General features: G+C 44.0%; 1 protein-coding gene across 1 annotated transcript in view; it reads left to right on the plus strand.

Annotated features, from left to right (window-relative positions):
- The first annotated feature begins 2,847 nt into the window (after window positions 1–2,847).
- The window catches only part of ARHGAP6 (Rho GTPase activating protein 6), a 334,401-nt gene continuing 318,369 nt past the window's right edge, over window positions 2,848–18,879 (plus strand). Inside the window, exon 1 of the mRNA XM_062601142.1 lies at window positions 2,848–3,342. Within this exon, the coding sequence (XP_062457126.1) occupies window positions 2,848–3,342 (495 nt within the window). The remainder of the gene's footprint in view (window positions 3,343–18,879) is intronic.

Raw genomic sequence — 18,879 nt, forward strand, 5'->3', positions numbered from 1 at the left:
TGGACTGAGGTAGGTAGAAATGAGGACAGCTTGCATCCACTTCATTTGTACTAGTCATTATTTGTAAGCTGACTTGTGCTGATATCATTGTATTTATCTGATCTTTTCAGTCTCCTTTCACAGGTCATATGTGTTGTGTAAGGATATGAATCTGCATTTGGAGTTTTGCCTGCTGAAGGCTGGCTGTGCCCAAGAGTACCAGCTCTCAGAAGCAGGCAGTGCACCTTATTGAGGTATATTCAGGAAACATTTCCAGTGGATTTTGGAGGCATATATGACTGCTTTCTCTGCTTCTCATTTGACCACAGCTCTGAATATCTCCTTCTGCATTATATTCTCATGTCTTTCTGCCCCTTTATGTTGATGCTGATACATTTGTAGAGAAAAGAAGTTAGTATTTGGAACCACACTTCCGTAAAGCTGTGTTGTTCATGTGTTTCTCTCAACCAAGCTGCTAGGATGGGTACAGAAGTCCAGAAACAAACTCAGATAATTGTTTTACACTTTAGACCTTCTTTTTAGTCTCAAGCATGAGATCTTGCTGAAGGCATTAATGAGAAGGCAAAATGAGGCTTTAAACAGTAACAGCTGCAACTTTAACTGTGGAGGAACTAGCAGTTTGGAATTGAGCAATAGAACAGCTTATTAAAGCAAGTGGGAAAAGCTCCTTTTCAGACATTAAAAATGGAGCAAAAAAGCGTTTGGGAACATTACATAAAGCCAGAACAGCTACCTTTGAAGGTGGATGTGCTAGCTAGCGTGCTGCTTCTGTTTATAAACTTTAAGAGTAATGGCACAAAGGAAAGAACTGTCTACTCCCTCTATTGATCAAACTAGAGAAGTGCTGTCATGGAGCACTTACCTGAGTGGGCTCTGGGGCACTTGGGAGGACACCACAGCTCAAGTTTTGAAGTAGTGAGCAGAAAGTGTACCATAAGGGAGAAATAACTCTTATGTTATGCTCCAGGATTTTCCTCGAAGTAGCTAATGTTCTAAAGAATTTAAAGAGTTCTCTAATAACATATTTGGGGAGACTGTGCAGGTGATGGTTTCTTAGGTCAAAAAAAGGATGCTTAGTCCTCAGTCAGTCAGTAGTCAAATGGTAATTTCATTTGAGGCAGGGGAGATTCAAGACTTGCACTGGAGCTCTTGGCTGGTCTTTCCCCAGGCCTTTTCCACTCCCTCCATAAATAAAAGTATAAGTCTGGAAGCAAAACAGGATTTGGATTTGTGTGTTTTGCTTTTCATCTCAAAAAATGTAATGGCTCTACTCCACGGTCACAAAATGAGAGCAACAGATCTGAACTCACCCATGAAACTAATGATTGGCTGAGGCTTAATAATGTTGAAGCACTAATTAAATGATGGTGTGGGGCCCCTAGAAACACCCTTACAAGCATCACCATTGAATCGTTTCCAGAAAGGGGAGGACTTAGTATTCCCGACTGGGAGTCGGGGGCAGGAGTCAGATCCTGTGGTTGAGGGGCTGTTTCTTCCGCTCCAGGTGGGGAAGGAGCTGACTGGATGGCTGCCAAATTTTGTAGGGCTGTATGGTATTCTCCCTCTGCATGCATTCTGTTCCTGTGTTAGTCTCTAAGTTTTTGGCTTCCCTAAGTTTGTTCCTTTCTCCTGATAAAGGTTTCCTGGTCTATACTTTGAGAGACAGCAGAGAAAATCTCCATGGAGGATCAGGCAAGTTCCCTTATTTGTCCTGAGGAAGCTTATTGATCTCAGGCTTTTTTTATGCTGCTGTGAGCTACCTGGCAGAGCAGTTTCAGCTCTCTTGTCTTAGCTGTTATCCCAGGCTATGTGTGGGACTCGTGTCCACACTCCTCCATGAAAGGCTGTTTTGTGCAGACTGTCAGATGGAGGAAGCTGAGTAAGCACTCAAAATTAGGTATTTCTTGTGGTTAAATAAGACCATGCTTTCAAACTGACATAGGATGGAGAGAGAGACTCAGGTCAGAAGATACTTGCTGGTCTATACCTGTTGCAGACCTGGTCCCGGCAAGCCCTGACGGTGTGCACGGTATACTAAGCGCACTTCACCTGTTGCTGTAACCTGCTCCCGGAGGCAGCAGCTCTCCCCGATGCCCGGGGAGGACGCGGAGGGCCACCTCCACCTGCCCTGCGCCCACGCTGGGCACCTGCGGTCGCGGTGGGCTGGGGATGTACCCGCTGACCCGCCGCTGCGCCCCTGGGAACAGCAGTCACTCGCGGGTACGATCACACCCCCTCTTTCCTGACCCCCCCCAAACCCCACACCCCGAAGCCAGCGCTCAAGGCAAGCGCGTCTCCCGGGCCGCCGAGCTGCGCGCCCGCGGCCCGCGCTGCCCCGTCGGGGCCGCCCCGGGGCCCCGCGGCCTGTGCGGGCGGCACCTGGCCCCGCTCCGCCGGCGCCGCCCGGCCCCGACGGGGGGCGGCGAGCGGATCCCGAGCGCATCGCCGCCCCGGGGGGAGTGCCCCTGGCAGGCTGCGGCGAGCCGAGATAAAAGCTTTCGCTGCTGCCTCCTTCCCTCCCCTTTTCGCTCGTAACTTTTTTTTTTTTTTTTTTTTTCCTTTCTCTCCCTCCCTCTCTCTCTCCCTCCTTTCCTCCCTCTCCCTCCCAGCGAAGTGACCGCGGCGGCGGCAGCCCCGGAGCAGCCCCAGCGCGGGACAGCGGCCGCCGCCATGAGCCCCTCGGTGCCGCCGTCGGGCCGCGCCGCGGGGGGCTGAGCCGCGGCGGGCGGGCGGGGGGACGGGGGAGGGGAGCCCGGGAGCCGGCGACGGGGCCGGAGCGGGCAGAAGAGCCAGCGAGAGCCCGGCGGCAGCCCCGGCGGGGCGCGGGGGGCGGCGGCCGCCGCCGCGATGTCGGCGCAGAGCCTGCTGAGCAGCGTCTTCTCCTGCTCCTCGCCGGCCGCCGCCGCCGCCGCCCCCGCCGCCAAGAGCCTCTCCAAGCGGCGGCTCCGCCAGACCCGCAGCCTCGACCCCGCCATCATCGGCGGCGGCGGCGAGGAGGGCGAGGGCGCGGGGCGGGCGCCGCGGGCGCGGGCCGCCGGCAGCCCCCCGGCGCGGCGGGGCGCCCCGCCGCCGCCCGGCGCCTCGCTTTCCACCCCCTGCACCCCGCTGGAGCGGTCGCCGCCGGGCAGCGGCCTCTTCGACGACGAGACCCTCCGCGGGAAGCGGAGCCCCGGCCGGGAGCTGCCCTTCCTGGCGCGCACGCCCTCGGCCTCGGCGCTGAGCGGCCCCGCCGGCGCCGCCAACAGCATCTTCTCCTCGCCGCGCCGCTGGCTGCAGCAGCGCAAGGGGCAGCCCTCGCCGCCCGGCCCGCGCCCCGCCGCCTACGTCGTGTGCAAGTCCGAGGTAGGCGCGCCCGGGCCCCCGCCGCCCCCACGGGGCCGCCCGCCCCCCCCCCCCCCGCCGCGCCGTCCCCACGCGGCCGCCGCCCCGACGGCGTCCGGACCCCGCCGCCGCCGCCGCCTCGACGCGGGGGAGCGCGGCCCGAGCGGCCCTCGGCGCCCACCCCGTCGCGCGTGGGTGCCCCGCCGCCACGGGCGCGGCGCCGTCGAGGTTTCCGGGCGAGGCCCGGCCGTGAGGTTGCGCGCGCTGCCCTGCTGCCTTGGCAGGGTGGACTCCTGTGTTTGATGTTCCCTCGATGAACTCCGTATATAGCTGTCCCGGGCATGTAAAAGTTTCCCCTCCCAACATTTCACACCTCGTAAACTTAAATATGCGACGGCTTCTAACAAGATAGACAAATTATTTTTAATGAGCACACCCAGCGATCTGTGATTTATTTGACAACCCAGATGTGTCAAAACCACATGAGGAGCGATCATATTCCAAGACAAACGCAACGTAGCAATGCAAATATTTACTCATTTAACTTGGATGTCTTCGATGTTGGGCTGCAGATATCATACCAAGTGGACAAATGTATTCAAAGAATGTTGCATTGTTTCTTGATAGCGATTGCTTTGGAAGTTGATTATGCGCAGCCCTTTGCAAGCTCTGTGCGTTTTGAAGAAATTCTCCTTCCTGTTTGTGGCGTTCAGCTTTCTCAGTTAACCGTTTAGTAATGGCTTTTGGCGCTTTTGGATTGCAGTCGGAAGGCAGCCTTTCCCATTTATTTCCATTTCCTTTTCAGACAGTTCCTTCCGTTAAAAATAACCGTTACTAGATCAATTAACAAAACACATCCATTGCTTCGGTGCGATACAGAGCTCCTCACAAAATCATTACCTTACCCAGTGATCTGGTGTTCAAGGACACAGTAGACACTGTTGAGACACAAGACTGTGAAAGACAATTTTTAAGGGCCGAGCCTGCCTCTCTCCCTGAACAAGCCTCCCCAGATCTGCCCTACAACTTGGGATATAAAAGCTGTCTGCCTCCGGCAGCTCTGATGGTGTGTCAGCGCTTGGGTGATGACCGCAAAAGTGTTGCTGTTTACGGTTGAAAAAGATAAAAGAAGATTTTTACCACTTTTCAAAAATGTATTAATACTTAGGATCAAAAGTTACTCAGAATTAGCTAAAATTTGATCTAGATGCTTGAATTTTAAGTTAAAAGTTGATGATTTCAAAACCCTTTTTGGGAACACCGGTGTCAGTGAGATGAGATGCCAGAGACAGTGAGCGATGGCACAAACCTTTAGATGTTCGTGCTAGTTAAAGGTAAGATGACTACTTACCCAGTTACGACTCGATAACTACCATCGAAACATGTAAGATAGGTAAGATTTCTCATGCAGAGTTACCGAGTTGTGTCCAAGATGTAGAGCGTGGGCTCTGGTCTGCAGAGCTAGGTGGATCCCTGTGTTTTCACTGACTCCAGGTGAAGGTGTCGGATGCGCTGGGCCTCAGGGTTTTGTGTAACCTCCAGGACTGTGGGTTGTCAAACTGTGCAACAAGGTGCATCTTTTTCAGACTGCAAATGCAAAAGCACGAGGGTTTTTTTTTAAATTGGTGCGCGCCTAGCATTTTAAAGTCGTCCAACCTTTCTTTTGTTTTTGGTTTGATTCCTGATCACAGAGGATTGTAGCTTTGTGTTGTGGGGCTTCTGGTTAAGTTTAAATTCAGTGCAGTTTCACGTGACGTTACTGTGCTGTCCTTCAACAAAGTTTTTATTTGATTACTTGGCATTTGAACATGGGTAGGTATCTTTCAGGCATTTAAGATCTTTCAGGCATTAATCTACAGTAACAAAGAGTAGTTTGTATTTTGGAGGCATCTTTCATGTTGATAAGGACAGATATTTAGGGTAACTAATACATTTCTAAAAATCACCTTTAGGTTGGAAAAAAATGTGTGCATTTCTGATGCGTGAGAGCAGTTTGGGACAGGTCTAAGCATGGTGCTGCAACAGAGTAATGTGTACCCGGGTCTCTGCGCTGAACAGCCGTGTCCAACCCTGGCAGGTGGCCTGCAGGTGGGATGCTCCTGCCCGCAATGCCTTGGTCCTGCATGAGTGACTTTGCAGTTGCTGTCACAGCGGTGCTGTTGTGTGGGGGGACACCGATGCTGCACCTGGTCTAGGGTGTTGTGTGTCCTCACAGCACCTAACACCTGTTGGGTTTGGAGTTTGGATTCTCAAGGTGTTACACAGGTATTAACTGGTCACATTATCACTGTTGGTAGTGATATGTATAAATGATTTTAAACCATATTTTAAAAGAAATTTTACATGAGTAATTTTGATCGTCTCCCCCTCTTATTATAGGGGTGTGTCCTAATGTTGGAGATTCAGTTTGGTTTGGTTGCTTCATATTCAGTCTTACACAGTTTTAGGAAATGGAGAATTCTCTATTTCAGGTGCTTCACCCTACCTACAGCAAAATAAGCGTGCTTGAGTAGGTTAAAAAAGACTCATTTCGTTTGGAGAATAAGAAGTAATCATTTATAATGTAACTTTAAAAGGTCCAGTTATCTAAATTATAGCATCCTCAATAGCAAATTTGTAGTTCAGTTTCTCTCAGCTTGAAAAATGGAGCTTATCATGGAAATGATTCTACTTAACTGTAAAAGCAAATTGAATAGGTGAATGTGAGCCAAAAATGAGTGTGGAAGGTTTTGGTCTGAATATTTAAAAATTCCGATCCTGTTTCTTAGGAAATAAAAGAGGTATTCATTACAAAACCTTTTCTCATTAACTCCATGCCAATATCTTCAGTATAATTACCATTTACATCTGTAAATCCACTGTGCAAGCACCAGGGTTATGAACTGAAGATTTTCTTTTAGGAGATGCATGTGGGAATTATTTCCTTTCTCCTGTCTTAATCTCTGAAGCAGTAAAGAGAGGGAGAGGTAAAATTTAATGGAGGTTTGTGTCTTCAAAAAACCAAAATCAATACCCTCTGAGCAGAGCAGGACATCCTTCATCTGTCTCAAACTGCATCTGTGTCAGATGTGACCTGGCGATGATGCAGTTTGTAGCGAGCGCTTGTGTGCAAGATCTGCAAATCCTGCCCTTGGAACAGCCTGTTGTTCAGGGGTAGGAACAATTGGCCCAGCTGCGTTCAAATTTAAAGTGTTCACTAAGTACTTAGTTATCAGCTGATCGGAGATTTCCGTATAGGAGGCCAAAATTTCTGTAATTTTGATATGAGGCCAAGAGAAGGATGGATTGTTTGTTTTACCTTTTTTATATTAGCTATTTGACTTCGGCGTTTTATACCACACCCTTTTATACTGGCCTGGGAATGGAAAGGTTGCTGCTTAGAGAGAGTTGTCATTCACAAATAATTTTTAATGGAGTGTCAAAATTACATGGGGAAATTCAAGTTTCAGTGGTTGCTAACGCATAGAAGTTTCACATGAAGAAAATTCCAGCTAAATTCTTGCTCCAAGGATTTTGTAGATGTGAAGCATCAAGTGAAACAGGTATCTCTGACTCTCTAGTGATCTCCTTCATCAACATATATTTTCCGGTGCAGTTGATGGTGTTTATCTTCACAAGAATATTTTACAATTAAAAAGAATAGTTTAGGGGAACTTTACTCGATAACAAGAGCTCTTTCCCCTTTCTCACAGTATCTACTATTTCTATTATCAACTCACAATAAAATATGCTTAAATATGTATTTTAAATTGCTTAAATTAATTAAGGGCTGCTTAAATAAAAGCTTGTTCCTGGTTTTATTGAAGTCAGTGACCAAGTTTCCAGTGATTTCAGTGAATTGTAGAGCAAAGCCTGGGGAGATTTTTAGTGAAGGAAAAGAGATTTATCTTCAATTCCCATCAGATTTCAGCTGTCCTTTTAAGACATTTTCTTAAAGGAAAACATCATCTTTCACTTAAAAATGAAATCTTTGAATTATTATACTTTAATTCACTAAATGTTTTGTACGATTAAGTGATTGTTAAAGCAAAATGAATATAATGGAAAAAGGTGGTAAAATATGTAGAGATACTTCAGAGCTTTGATTTTGTAAACATTTAGTAAAGTATTTATCCTTAAATAGCTCAGTGGTCCTGTACAAGCTAAAGGTGTTTTTTACAGAGTGTGGTTTAAGAGAGCCTGTTTTCAATGACTAGAATACGTTCACCAGGTGAAAAGTCCAGCAGAGTTCAAAATTAATAGATCTGAGTAAAGGCTCAAGTTGTGTAAAGTCTTACGCTTATTTTTCTATACTGAAGGCAAGAACGGAATGCCACAGCCTGTCTGTAGCAAATATGGCGAATTACGGAAATGTCTCGGGGTAATCCTTTTGTTATGATAAACCAAATCTACACACTTAAACTTATGTGGCCTGATTATTCTGCTGTTGCACTCTGCATATTCCTCAGAAATTAAACATCAACATCTCCAGCTAATACGCTTTTCAATGAGAGCTGTTTAGGGTAACGGAAAATCTGAAGCCCTTGTCTTTGCTTGTCTAGCTGCTGGGAAATAGGAGGAACTGGAACTGTCATTTATTGCTTTTTACTAGCTCCTCGGTGGTTTGGGGTTCTTGTGAGCAGTCTGATCAGCTCTTCCTCACTTCTGACATAACCTGAGGAGCAGTGAGAGAAAAGTGGTGCAATGTACCTGCTTGCTCCCCTAGGGAAGCTTTTCTCAACCATAACAGAGGCGTGTGGTTTCCCCCGTTGCAAGACTGGAAGTCGTCTTGGCTTCTCGGCTGCCGCCAAGGTCTGTGAAGAAGCTGGGATCTTTGCGGTATCGCCGAACTGCCCATCGGCAAAGCTATACTGGTTGCAAGGATGTTGGTGTTGCATGTCTACAAAATCAGAATGACAACATTGCTTTAGCTTATTTATTTTACAGCTTCTGTTTGAGTCACATGGACTGATAATTTAGGGCATGGCTTTCCGAAGCAGTAAATGCTCACAAAGCCAGTTTTAGGTAATAGGTGCGGAGGGATTAAATTCACTTGCCTGATATTTTAAGAATGAGAGTTTAAATCTGTTGGAACAGAGGTCGCTGATTCCCTCCTTCTGTATCTCCTTGCCAAGGTATCCCACTGAGCATCACTGTGTTTGCAAATGAATTTTAAACCTCTGCCTCAGAGTTACTCTGAGTGATTGGCTTAGTTTTTTCTTTTCCTCGCTTCTTCCTGTTTCTTTCACAGCCAGCCCTCACATCCAGACTACACTGAAGGGAGGACGTGCATGAGAAATACTTTCACAGAAGAAGGACAAAACAAAATTCTTCAAAATCTTAAGCTTATTATGGTTGACCAATGGAGAGATCGCTTTCTCCTGCAGATATGTATCTTTAGGTGCGTCAAAAGAATATTTGGAAGTTAGTGAGACAAACTTTTAGGGACAGAAAAAGCACTGATAATCAAGTTTGCAGATCCGAACCTGTTCACTATAAGAAGGGGGAAGAGCTTTTCAATATTTTTCCTTCCCCCCTTGAACTTGTGATCAATAATTGATATATAGTCCAAAATGCATAGGCTACCTATGTAAAAAAGAGTCATCTCATATTCTTCAGGATGCATGAAGAAGACTTGAAATAGAAATTTATATGTTGTATTACTTTCAAAATGCACAGGATGAGGTGTGGCAACTGCAGCAAAGACCTCATTTCCCCAGTTTTGACGAGGGATTACACTTCAAGGGGTGTTGATGTGACAGCAAGTGTCAAACTATGGACTAAGCTAAATCTTTCCTCATGTAGAAGAGCAAAGCTGCTACACTTGAACAGGTAAAAAGCCCTGAATATTGTAATAGTTTGCATCATCTGAAGACCAGTACTCCCCACTAAACTAATCTGACAGTATATGTGCAAATATTTTAATGAAACTCCTCTCAATTCCTCAACATTTAGTTTCTTGTGACAATGTCGTATTTATTGGTCTCTGGATGTCATAGTCTTCCAAACAGTATCTTCAGTGTGCTATTAGCTGGGTATTTTTGAGTTTATTGTTTCTGCATTTGCATGTGTTTATTGCGTGGCTTGTTATTGTGAGATGCTCTAGATTTTTTTTCCCATCAGCTGGAAAAATGTGTCTTCTTTTGGGGAAGGAAGCACAGGGAATGTATTAAATTACCATCGGTACCAGCTCATCTTTTTGCCCTGGTTATTTCTGAAAAATGAAAAATAACTGAAGTTAAATGAGAACTCAGTGCCTTTTCCATACATTTATCTTCAAGCACCTTGCTATCTAAGCTGGACATTTTTCTGTATGGATGGAAGAGAGGTTTGAAGCCCTGTGGAAAGCCCTGATTAACTGTTCAGGGAGCAGAATGGGAATCTAGTGTGTTTAAAGGGCTTTTTGTCACCTTTTTAATAGTCCTTCAAATAATATAAAAACTAGACCCCCACCCCCAAATTGCTAATCTGCCTTTTCCCTTGTGGGGAAGGGAGGTTTTCTAATGAGTCATCTGAGAACTGCATTGTGGAGGATTTTTGATTTTTAAAGTAAAACACTGTAACTGCTATTTAGCACTGAACTGTTCTGCTCTATTTTCTTACATAAGACACTCTGAAACACTAGGTGTATGGTGCAGATAGATTTCAGCCTAAGTCTATTCTACTCAATGTTTTCAGAGTTCTGTAACTGCAAAGCATGTAGTGGGCACAGATGTTGTGGGTCTTGTATGAAGATGCATATCTTTAAAAATTACCTGAATATATTCAACATTTCTGAATTTCAGAAATATGCTTTTCCTCTTCCTGATTAAATTCCATCTTAAGACATTTGGTGAAAATATGGGAATTGATAGTTAGGACAGACAAAATTGTTACTGAATGTGCCTTGCTTTAATGATGGGAAAGGAACTTGTGAAAGAAATAGAAATGAGATGGAAAAATGATTTTAAGCAGCCACCAACATATCAACAACCCAGACTGAAGTCTTTATTTCGTGATGGAGTTGCTGCTTTGCAGATTCAGTCCTGTACCAGTTGAACTTGCAATTGTGACAATGTATGAACTGAGAACTTTTCAGGAGCCTCTCTTCACTCTTCTGTGGTGCTCTGGAGGTATAAGCATTTAGGTACAGAGCATGTTTTTTCTTCCAGTTGTAAATATCCTGATGGAAACTAAGAGGGAATTCTGAGCAAGTAGGGCTGAGTGCTCATTCTGCTAGAGTAGTAACTAGGTTATATCAGTGTCATATCTACGGAGTAGAAATCTTAAAGTAAGGTAATGACAATTAACATATAATAGCAATGCTGTTTTAGCCACATTCAACATGATACAATACTGCTTGTATTTGATTTGCTGCCTGTGTGGCATAGTATCTGGAACCATATGGGTCACTGGACTTAAGCAGATATTTTAAAACAGTTTTTGTGCATCCTGAGTGGCACAGATTTTTAACTGACCCAGGTGTCTGGATGGTGGGGGAAAAGGCCAAATATTTCATTATGGAAGATGAAGGATGGTCAGGTAAGGAGGTATGGGTGAGGTTCAAGTTACCCCAAATTTATTAGAATTTTGACATTGTGATCCAGTGTCCAGTTTTGTGAGATATTGGGCACTTTGATTTTAACCTAACAGGGTATTTAAATGTGTGCTTTACTTGAAGCAAGTGAATACTACTAATCAAAACAAAAAATCTGATAAGAAACAAAGCCCTTGGTTATCATTCAGTCATAGGAATCTTTTTTCTTTTTTTTCTTTTTTTAACCTCTCTTTAAAACTTTCCTACGGAATGTTTTATGCAGATTCTGAAGCTGTGTCTGTTCAAAATCATTTCTGTTATTTTCATCTAATTTTCATCCTGCAGCAATAATACATTTCTATGGAAATGTATGGCCAGGTTTTTAGCTCAGGTTCAATTTTTCCTAGATACATAGGGAATGGCTATGTCGCATTGCATGTCTGCTCCACTCTGGTTATCAGCAAGGATCACTGGGAGAGTTAAGAGTGTTTTGAAGGATTTGGTGAGCTTTCAGTGCTTGACACTCACCACGTTGTTGTGCGGGAACCTGATTTTGGCATCCCGTACTCTTGTTTTTAGAGCAAGGTAGGCTGGGTATGGTATCTCTGGCCCTTGAACATAGATGTCAGCTCCCCATTCCTGAGTCAGCATCTTCAGAGCCCTGGCTGTGGGAACAGCCTGCGTCCGCAGCTCCAGCCATGAAACCAAAACTGGCTTTTCCAGATCTTCTGACTTGCTGCTGCTCTTTCTCAGAACAAGGACCTTTCTGCTTTACAGTATTTCTCCATGAAGACTGTTTGACTGTGTAAGCTCATAAAGAGATTCCTAAGCTTTGCACTTAGCAGGGATGCACAAGAGCATTCAGTCTGTGCAGGAGTTCTCCCTGCACTGTGTGTGCTGAGAAACTCCCAGGACTTGGATAAATCTTTCTTTGCTCTTTTTTTGTCTGTTCATTTAGGATTTCCTGTTCCAAGCAGCTAGACCTATTCTCATTTGCTGTGTCTTTTCTCTGTTTTTAATCGTCTTTGTTATACAGGTCTTTGGATTGTCCTCAATGCCAAACATTAAAAAGGAAGATAATGTATCTTTTCCCTGTTTCTATCACCTGAAGTTCATATTAAGAAAAGCTGTTTTACTGGAGCTCTACCATAAATGTTAATTAGTCTTTATGTTCTGGTAAAGGTTTTCAACAAAGTATACAGACTCAACTAATAAATAACAGATTCAAAATATACTGAGGCATAATTATACAAGAAATCTATGAAATGAGTCAAAATTAATAGGTTTAACAATCTGTTGCAGAAGTCTTTTTCCTCACGCTATGGTAGTATCTTAAGTTTTTAAGTAAATCTTGGCCTGCATTCATACATAAATTGAGAATACATGCTACAAATGTACAACCTCTTTTTTTATAGCATAATTAAGATTACTATAAGAAGTCTCTTGCACAGCCTCAGAGTCATTCTTCTCTGAAGGACTAGCTTCTTGGATTTGATTTACAATGATGGGACTGTACCTCCACAGAACATCTATAACTGTACTTGTAAAAGAAAGACTAGTACAGAGTTTCCCTTGCAGTTTCTGGATTTCAGTTGTATCCCTTTATTTTTTTGCCACTGTTGTATTATGGCAAGATGGTTTTCGAGCAGTGTCTTTTTCTTTTTTCTCTAAAGAGTATTTTGAATTTGGTTGCACCCTACTGAGAATAATTTGGTGAGAAACCAGTTGGCAGTGTTCTGTTCAGCTTTCATTTGCCTCTCTCTCTAAAAGTCTAAAAATATTCCTCCTACAGGAAATGTTTTTCATTCTGTTATGTCTTTTGCTTCCCGTAGGAGGTATTACTTTTAATTTATTGAATAAACCTTTCTGAATTGTATTCCCTTAAGAGCTTAGGCACGATAGAGTCTTTGGGTAAGCAGTCCAAGAGATCTTACCATCTTCTGTTTTTAGAAGATACACAATTGTTTTTTATATAGTGACTTGAGTCTTCAGGAAAAGCTGACACTTAGCGTGAATTTGAAGTTAATTTGAAGTTAAAGAATGTGGATTAACACATCAGCTATAACTTCTCAAATTTTGTTGTTTTGATCGTAGATATGTTTATTCATTCTTAAATCATGAAGAAGTTCCTCCTCTCTTTTTCTTACCCTCAGTTTTAAAAGGATTCTGGACAATATTTTGATCTCAATCTCATTATCACAATTTCTTTTGTAAATCGTAGAATCATAGAATGGTAAGATTGGAAGGGAGCTCTGGAGATCATCTAGCCCAACCCTCAGCGAAGCTCATACGGGGGTTGAACCCGCCGCCTTGGCATTAGCAGTACCATGCCCTAACCAACGGAGCTAAACCTGGCAGAAAGGCAAAACCCTTGTAGTATCCTGCTTGGAGGTCAACTATGCTTAGCTGTTCGTTTAATGTGGATGATAGGGTAGGGACTGTTAGTTGAAAGGAGGGGGAAAGAGAGACTGGGACAGATTACATTTTCATGATCCAAAATAAGACCGTATCTATTCTCTCCTAAATTAGAACAATCTGGTTGTTTTTTTTCTTTCTTGTGGCTATTTCATAACATTCATACTGACAAAATATGGTGTTCCTCTTGCTCACTGCATCACTACTCTTTCTCAGTACTGCTGGGTGTCTGCATCTAATGACATCTCTTGTAGCAGTGCGCAGTGTGTGCATGTCATACACTTCTTCAGAGGGAACGACATGTTCACAAACTCTATGAAGTGGACTGTGGCAGAGAGCAGGTACCAAAGCGCAGCCAGCTGGGAGTTAAATAGCCAAATTTCTTAGATAAATGCTATTAAAATTTTGCTTTTTTCAGGAATAATGTGTCTTAATTCTGTATTTATTCATAGAATGTGGCATAATTGACAACCTGTGTGCAAAGTTTTAAGGCATTTATTTGATAGAATGATTAGTCAGATTCATATTTGCAAAATCATTGCTACATGGTACAAAATGTAGGCTTCTTACTCTTTTTGTTTACTTGAGGTCTGAGTGAATACTCCTTCAGCCCTCCGTAAAAGCTCAGATAAAGATCTTTCTGTTTCATAAACTTTTCATGAACAGAAGCTGAATGAGTGAGACGGGCAAGCATACTTTTCTTTCTTGCCGTGAACTGTGTAACAGAGCTTCCTACCTCTTTTTTATCCCCAAAACAGCTAAATTACAGTTTCACATGGATCAGAGGAGAATCAGTTAGAAACATCAGTGAGTGGTGGAAAGTACATGCTGTAGAGAGCAACAAGCCTTGCATACTGGCTTGTATGAGCAAATGTAATCTGCAGGGTGAGGGAAGTGACTCATGAGTGCACATCTGGAGTACTGGGTCCAGTTTGGGCTCCTCTGTACAAGGGAGATACCAACAAACTGGAGGGAGTGGAGTGGAGTGGAGGGCAACCAAGACAGGTAGGGGAAGGAGGGAGCAATGCACAAGACTGAGATTTTTTTCATGCTGGAGAAGAATGAGGGGAGGTGCAATTCCACCTCTGCTACTGAGAGGGGAGCTATGGAGAAGATGGAGCTGGGCTCTTCTCAGTGATACACAGTGACAGAGACAATTTTGACTAGGTTAAAGGAAAGAAACCCAATCATAATAAGAGTAGTTAAGTATTGGAATTGGTTGCTCAGAGAGGCTGGGGAATCAGTATTCTTGGAAGCTTTCAGGACTTGACAGGGCAGGGCCTTGAGGAACCTGATTTAACTTTAAAGTTGGCCCTGCTCTGAGCAGGAGATTGGAATAGATGACATCCAGAGGTCCCTTCCAACCTAATGTTTTTCTGTGATTCTGTAACTCTTAAGTATCTCTTCTTTCTATATAGAATTAGAACTCTTTTTCCTTGTAGTATAACATGCTTGAGGTGGGATAAATGTTGGTGGGTTAATGCAGAAAGAATGATGCTCACTATCTTCAAGAATTTGAAGAATTTTCGAGTGACCTCTTTCACTGCATCATTCTCAAAAGTTGTTTCTGCACTGATGTTTTGTAGGGTATACCTTACTGTTAAGCTGCAACTATACTGCTGGTGTATTACAAAGGTAAGTAAGGTAAAGGTGTTTTTTTTAAGATGTTGGTAAACCCCCCCCCCAAAAAAAAAGTCAAAAAAAGTCAAATTCAGGTGTTTTGCAGAGATGATAGTTTGGCAATGGTATAGCAGTGTGATCTTGACTGACAGGAAGATTTCAACAACTACTTGCCAGGTAGGTTTCCTGCCACCTCAGTTAACTAAGCCTGCCTGCATACATCAGCATTAGAGACCATGGGCTTATAAAACACATATATGCTGGCTAAGCCGGCTTGCTCTGAAGTTGAGCGCTACACACTTTTGTGGGCTTTTTCACTTCAGATTTAAAAATACTGAAAATTTTGCAAAAAAAGTAGTCTTCTCTGCTGCTTCTTGCTAGTTCAGTGTGCTTATGACAGCCCTGATACGCTGCCTAAAACACTTCAATTAAATGCATTTAGTAAAGTTATGCTACAAAGCCATTCACATCAACTTAACTTTTCTTACTTTCATTTTTGTCATCTTCATGAAGTATTGCAAAAGTAAAAAGAATATGGAAGAAAAACAGCAGAAGAAGGGAAACCGTCAAAGGGATGCAAGAAAGAAATGTGCTGAGCTTTGAACTGGGAATTCCATCAGATACACAGAAGAATAGGTGTGGCAATAGGGCAGTCCGTGCTTCGCCTGTATTGTATTACACAGGAGCAGTTTAACCTTATATTGACCTTACAACTTATGAGCTTAAGGGTACAGTTATGTAACTGGGATCAGCCAAAGCTAAACTAAACTGGAATAGGCGGATGGGGGCACACAGCCCAGAAAAAGCTAGTACCAAATTGGCTTGCTGAACTAAATGCTTCCCCAGTGCTATTTAAATGGAGCACAGGGCATAATTTGCTGTTCTTCACAGCGCAGTGGTAGGTTTATTTGAGCTTCTGGAGTATGTTGGTCAACAACCGATCTCCTGTGTCCCTTCACCTTGTTCTTGAAAAATGATTTCGGCAAGTCTGCGTTTAGCTGGCAGAGGTTTTGTAAAACAGGTGGGCTTCCAACATCAAGTGTGAAAGTGGGCTAACAGAAGGAGCTTGCCCACAAATAAACCAAAGCCTCGACTGCTTGGAGTCCTAACCTCTTCCAGTCTGTGTGAGTATGTTTTGCCGTGAATGGATATGAAGGTAAAAAGAGAAAAACGGAAGCTGTGGAGTATGACTGTGTGGCTAAAATAAAAAGAAATAAGGAAAGAGAGAAGAATGGAAAAGAATAAGAAATAACTGGCTAACTAAAGCAACACTAAGGCTGGAAAATAGGATTGCTCCTGAAGAGCTACAGCCACTGGAAAGAGAAGAGCTGTTGACTCCCTTCAGTTTATGCAGCCCTGTCAAGTCTCACTCTCAGTTGGAAATCCTAGCTTGCCTCTATCTCCCCAGCCCTCGTTTCTGCCCGGGAGCCCTGTGGCCCTGCGGGGCAGTCCTGTGGCTGCTCCGCGCTTCTGGACTGACTGTGCCCGCCGTGCGATCTTGGTGCGAGAGAAGCTCCCACCGGTGGTGTAGTGTTGGTAAGATGAAAGGGCGATGTTTTTTGAGGCTATTTAGAGGTGGAGTAGTCCTTTCTGGCTGCCATATTGCATTGCACTCTGTGAGTAGTTCTCACCATCATACCTAATGATAAGATTATCGGAAGCACCTCAGTCTCTTTTGAAATTGGACCTTAAGCTCCTAGGTCATTTAGGACATTTTAAAAATCTTAATCCAGCCCCTTACTTGTTGCTCTATTGATTAGAGCCTCTTCCTTTTTCTTTCCCAGAGCAAAATATCTGTAATAATGAGATTCTCCACACAACCAAATAGAATTTTTAGCAGTAAAGGGTCTTACATCTATCCATATGTCTTTTTAAGCTGTTTCTGATTTCAGTTGCATTTTCGGCTTCACCTATTTGTGTTGTTTCTGTAAATGTTTTCATATTCTCTGTTTCTGCTGGTGTTGTGGTGATTGTGGTGATTACTATGTGTTTTAGCACAACTTGTTTTATTATGTTGCCTTTTATTATCATTTGTTATTTTCAGTTTGTGACCAAGTTCCTACTAACTTCAGAAATGTGTCTTGAGGTTCTATCAATGCATTATTAAATTCCAAATATATGCACTTTATTTCTTTAATCCAGTACCATGTAGCCTATACACTTTGATGGTAACTGGAAATTTTGATTTCCATAAAGCACAGGATATGGCATAATTGCAGAATTAAAAAGAGAGTATTTGCTGCTCTTTGATAACTCATTCCATTCCTGTGATAGCTCACTTAAAGGAACTATACTTGGTGAGCTATACTGCAGTGCTGTGTTTTTCAAACAGAATTTGAAAACAAAGCTCCCCAGGGTTTAGATGCTTGGTCTGAAGGGTTGATTGTTTGAGACAAACTCACTGAAAGCTGGATACCACCTTGCTTTCTGTGGAGGAAATCCTTCTCGTATCTCCCGGGCTGCAGAAGTTGGCAGCTCCAGCAGAGCCAGTGAGATAGGAGAACTGGGTAGAGAAAAGAGGAGTTTTACAGCCTGACCTCTATTGCCTGTGTTCCACAAAGGCCAACTTTTACACCATGTCTTCTGAATCAGGATGATTGGTCTAGAGAACAGAGGATGTACTCATTGCTTTGCAGATTCAAGAGCTGTTGCACCCTGGAAATGGAAATACAGGAGCAATGAGGGCTGTGCATCCTTATGGTCATACCAGCAGCTGTGGCTACAAAATCTCTTACGGTCTCAGGTGGCAGGACATCTTTTCTAAATGTTTTCAGCTCTTGGAGACCCTCCTTCTAGACCAAATCCAGCTATGTCAGCTTGTCATTCAGAATGAGATTTAGCCATTTACCTTGTTTTGTAATCAGAGACAGCAGTCTTCAGATGGCATCTGAATTATGGTTGAAGAGAATGAGATCCCTGCAGTGGATTATTTATTTCTGGCTTCTTTACAGTTTTCTGGAACATCTTCCTTTGGTTCAGATAAAGGCATTTACTTAATAACCATATTTCTGGGCTACAGGGTTGCTGGATCCTTTAATTAAAATAGGACCAAAGTCTTTGTAGGAAGGCAGAAGCTCTTCTTTTGCTGGACCTAACTCAGACAGATATGCTGGAAGTGAAGAGGAATGAGGGAGTGTGGTTGGCATCATCTAGGGTGGATAAAAACAATGCTGGAAGGGAACAACTAGTTGGGATCTTCCCAAGGACAATGTGGAAGATTCCTGCCGAAGACTGATAGTGGTAGGGACTTGATTGGTGACTCCCCTCAAAAGGAACTCCAAGGCTAGATGAGGTTGAAAGCAGAAGAGCAAAGGGAAGTTGGCTTGGTGTGTCCCTTGGAGCAGCAATAAAGGTCTGAGGAGTGAGGAGGGGTGTTTCCTCCCTAGGCAATAAGGTGTAGCTGGGGTCTGAGGATGGTGGTGCAGCAGAAGCACCTCCCCTAAAGTCTCCCCCCCCCCAAAAAAAAAAAAAAAGCCTTCAAAAATGAAGAAGGCAACATGTCCTTCCCAAGCGGAGAGACTGAGAAGCCCTGCCATGGAGGGCAGGTGACATTTGGGAAAGAAGTACTGGGAAGACTGGAGAGAGATCTGTTGACCACTGAGGATGGATGGAGGACACAGTAACTGAGGTCCTTGTTGTGGTCATGTGCTATGTTTGGGCTCAAAAGACTATGTATGTTGTGAGATAAGTGGCTGAGATGCTGAGGCTTGCTGTCAGGGCCCTAAGGGCACCCTCAGACCCCTGTGGTCCTGACCAGTATCACCTGGGGCCTCCTCCACCCTTGCCCAGGGCCCAGGAGCTTGCCGCTCCCTCCGTGAGCTGTGCTGGAGGCATACTCAGTCTCCAGCTCCATGCCCATTTGCAGCCACAGACCCCGCTGATCCAGACCTTGATCTGCAAACTGATTTCCTGGCCTGACCTCAGCCCTGCCTCATCACCGCAGCCCTGGTTGGCCATCCCGGGACCTGATCCTGGCCTGCCCTGCAGATTGACCTCCCTCCTTGACCTCAGACCTGCCTCCTCACTGT

The sequence above is a fragment of the Rhea pennata genome, chromosome 1 (assembly GCF_028389875.1).
Source record: "Rhea pennata isolate bPtePen1 chromosome 1, bPtePen1.pri, whole genome shotgun sequence".
Classification (NCBI taxonomy): domain Eukaryota; kingdom Metazoa; phylum Chordata; class Aves; order Rheiformes; family Rheidae; genus Rhea; species Rhea pennata.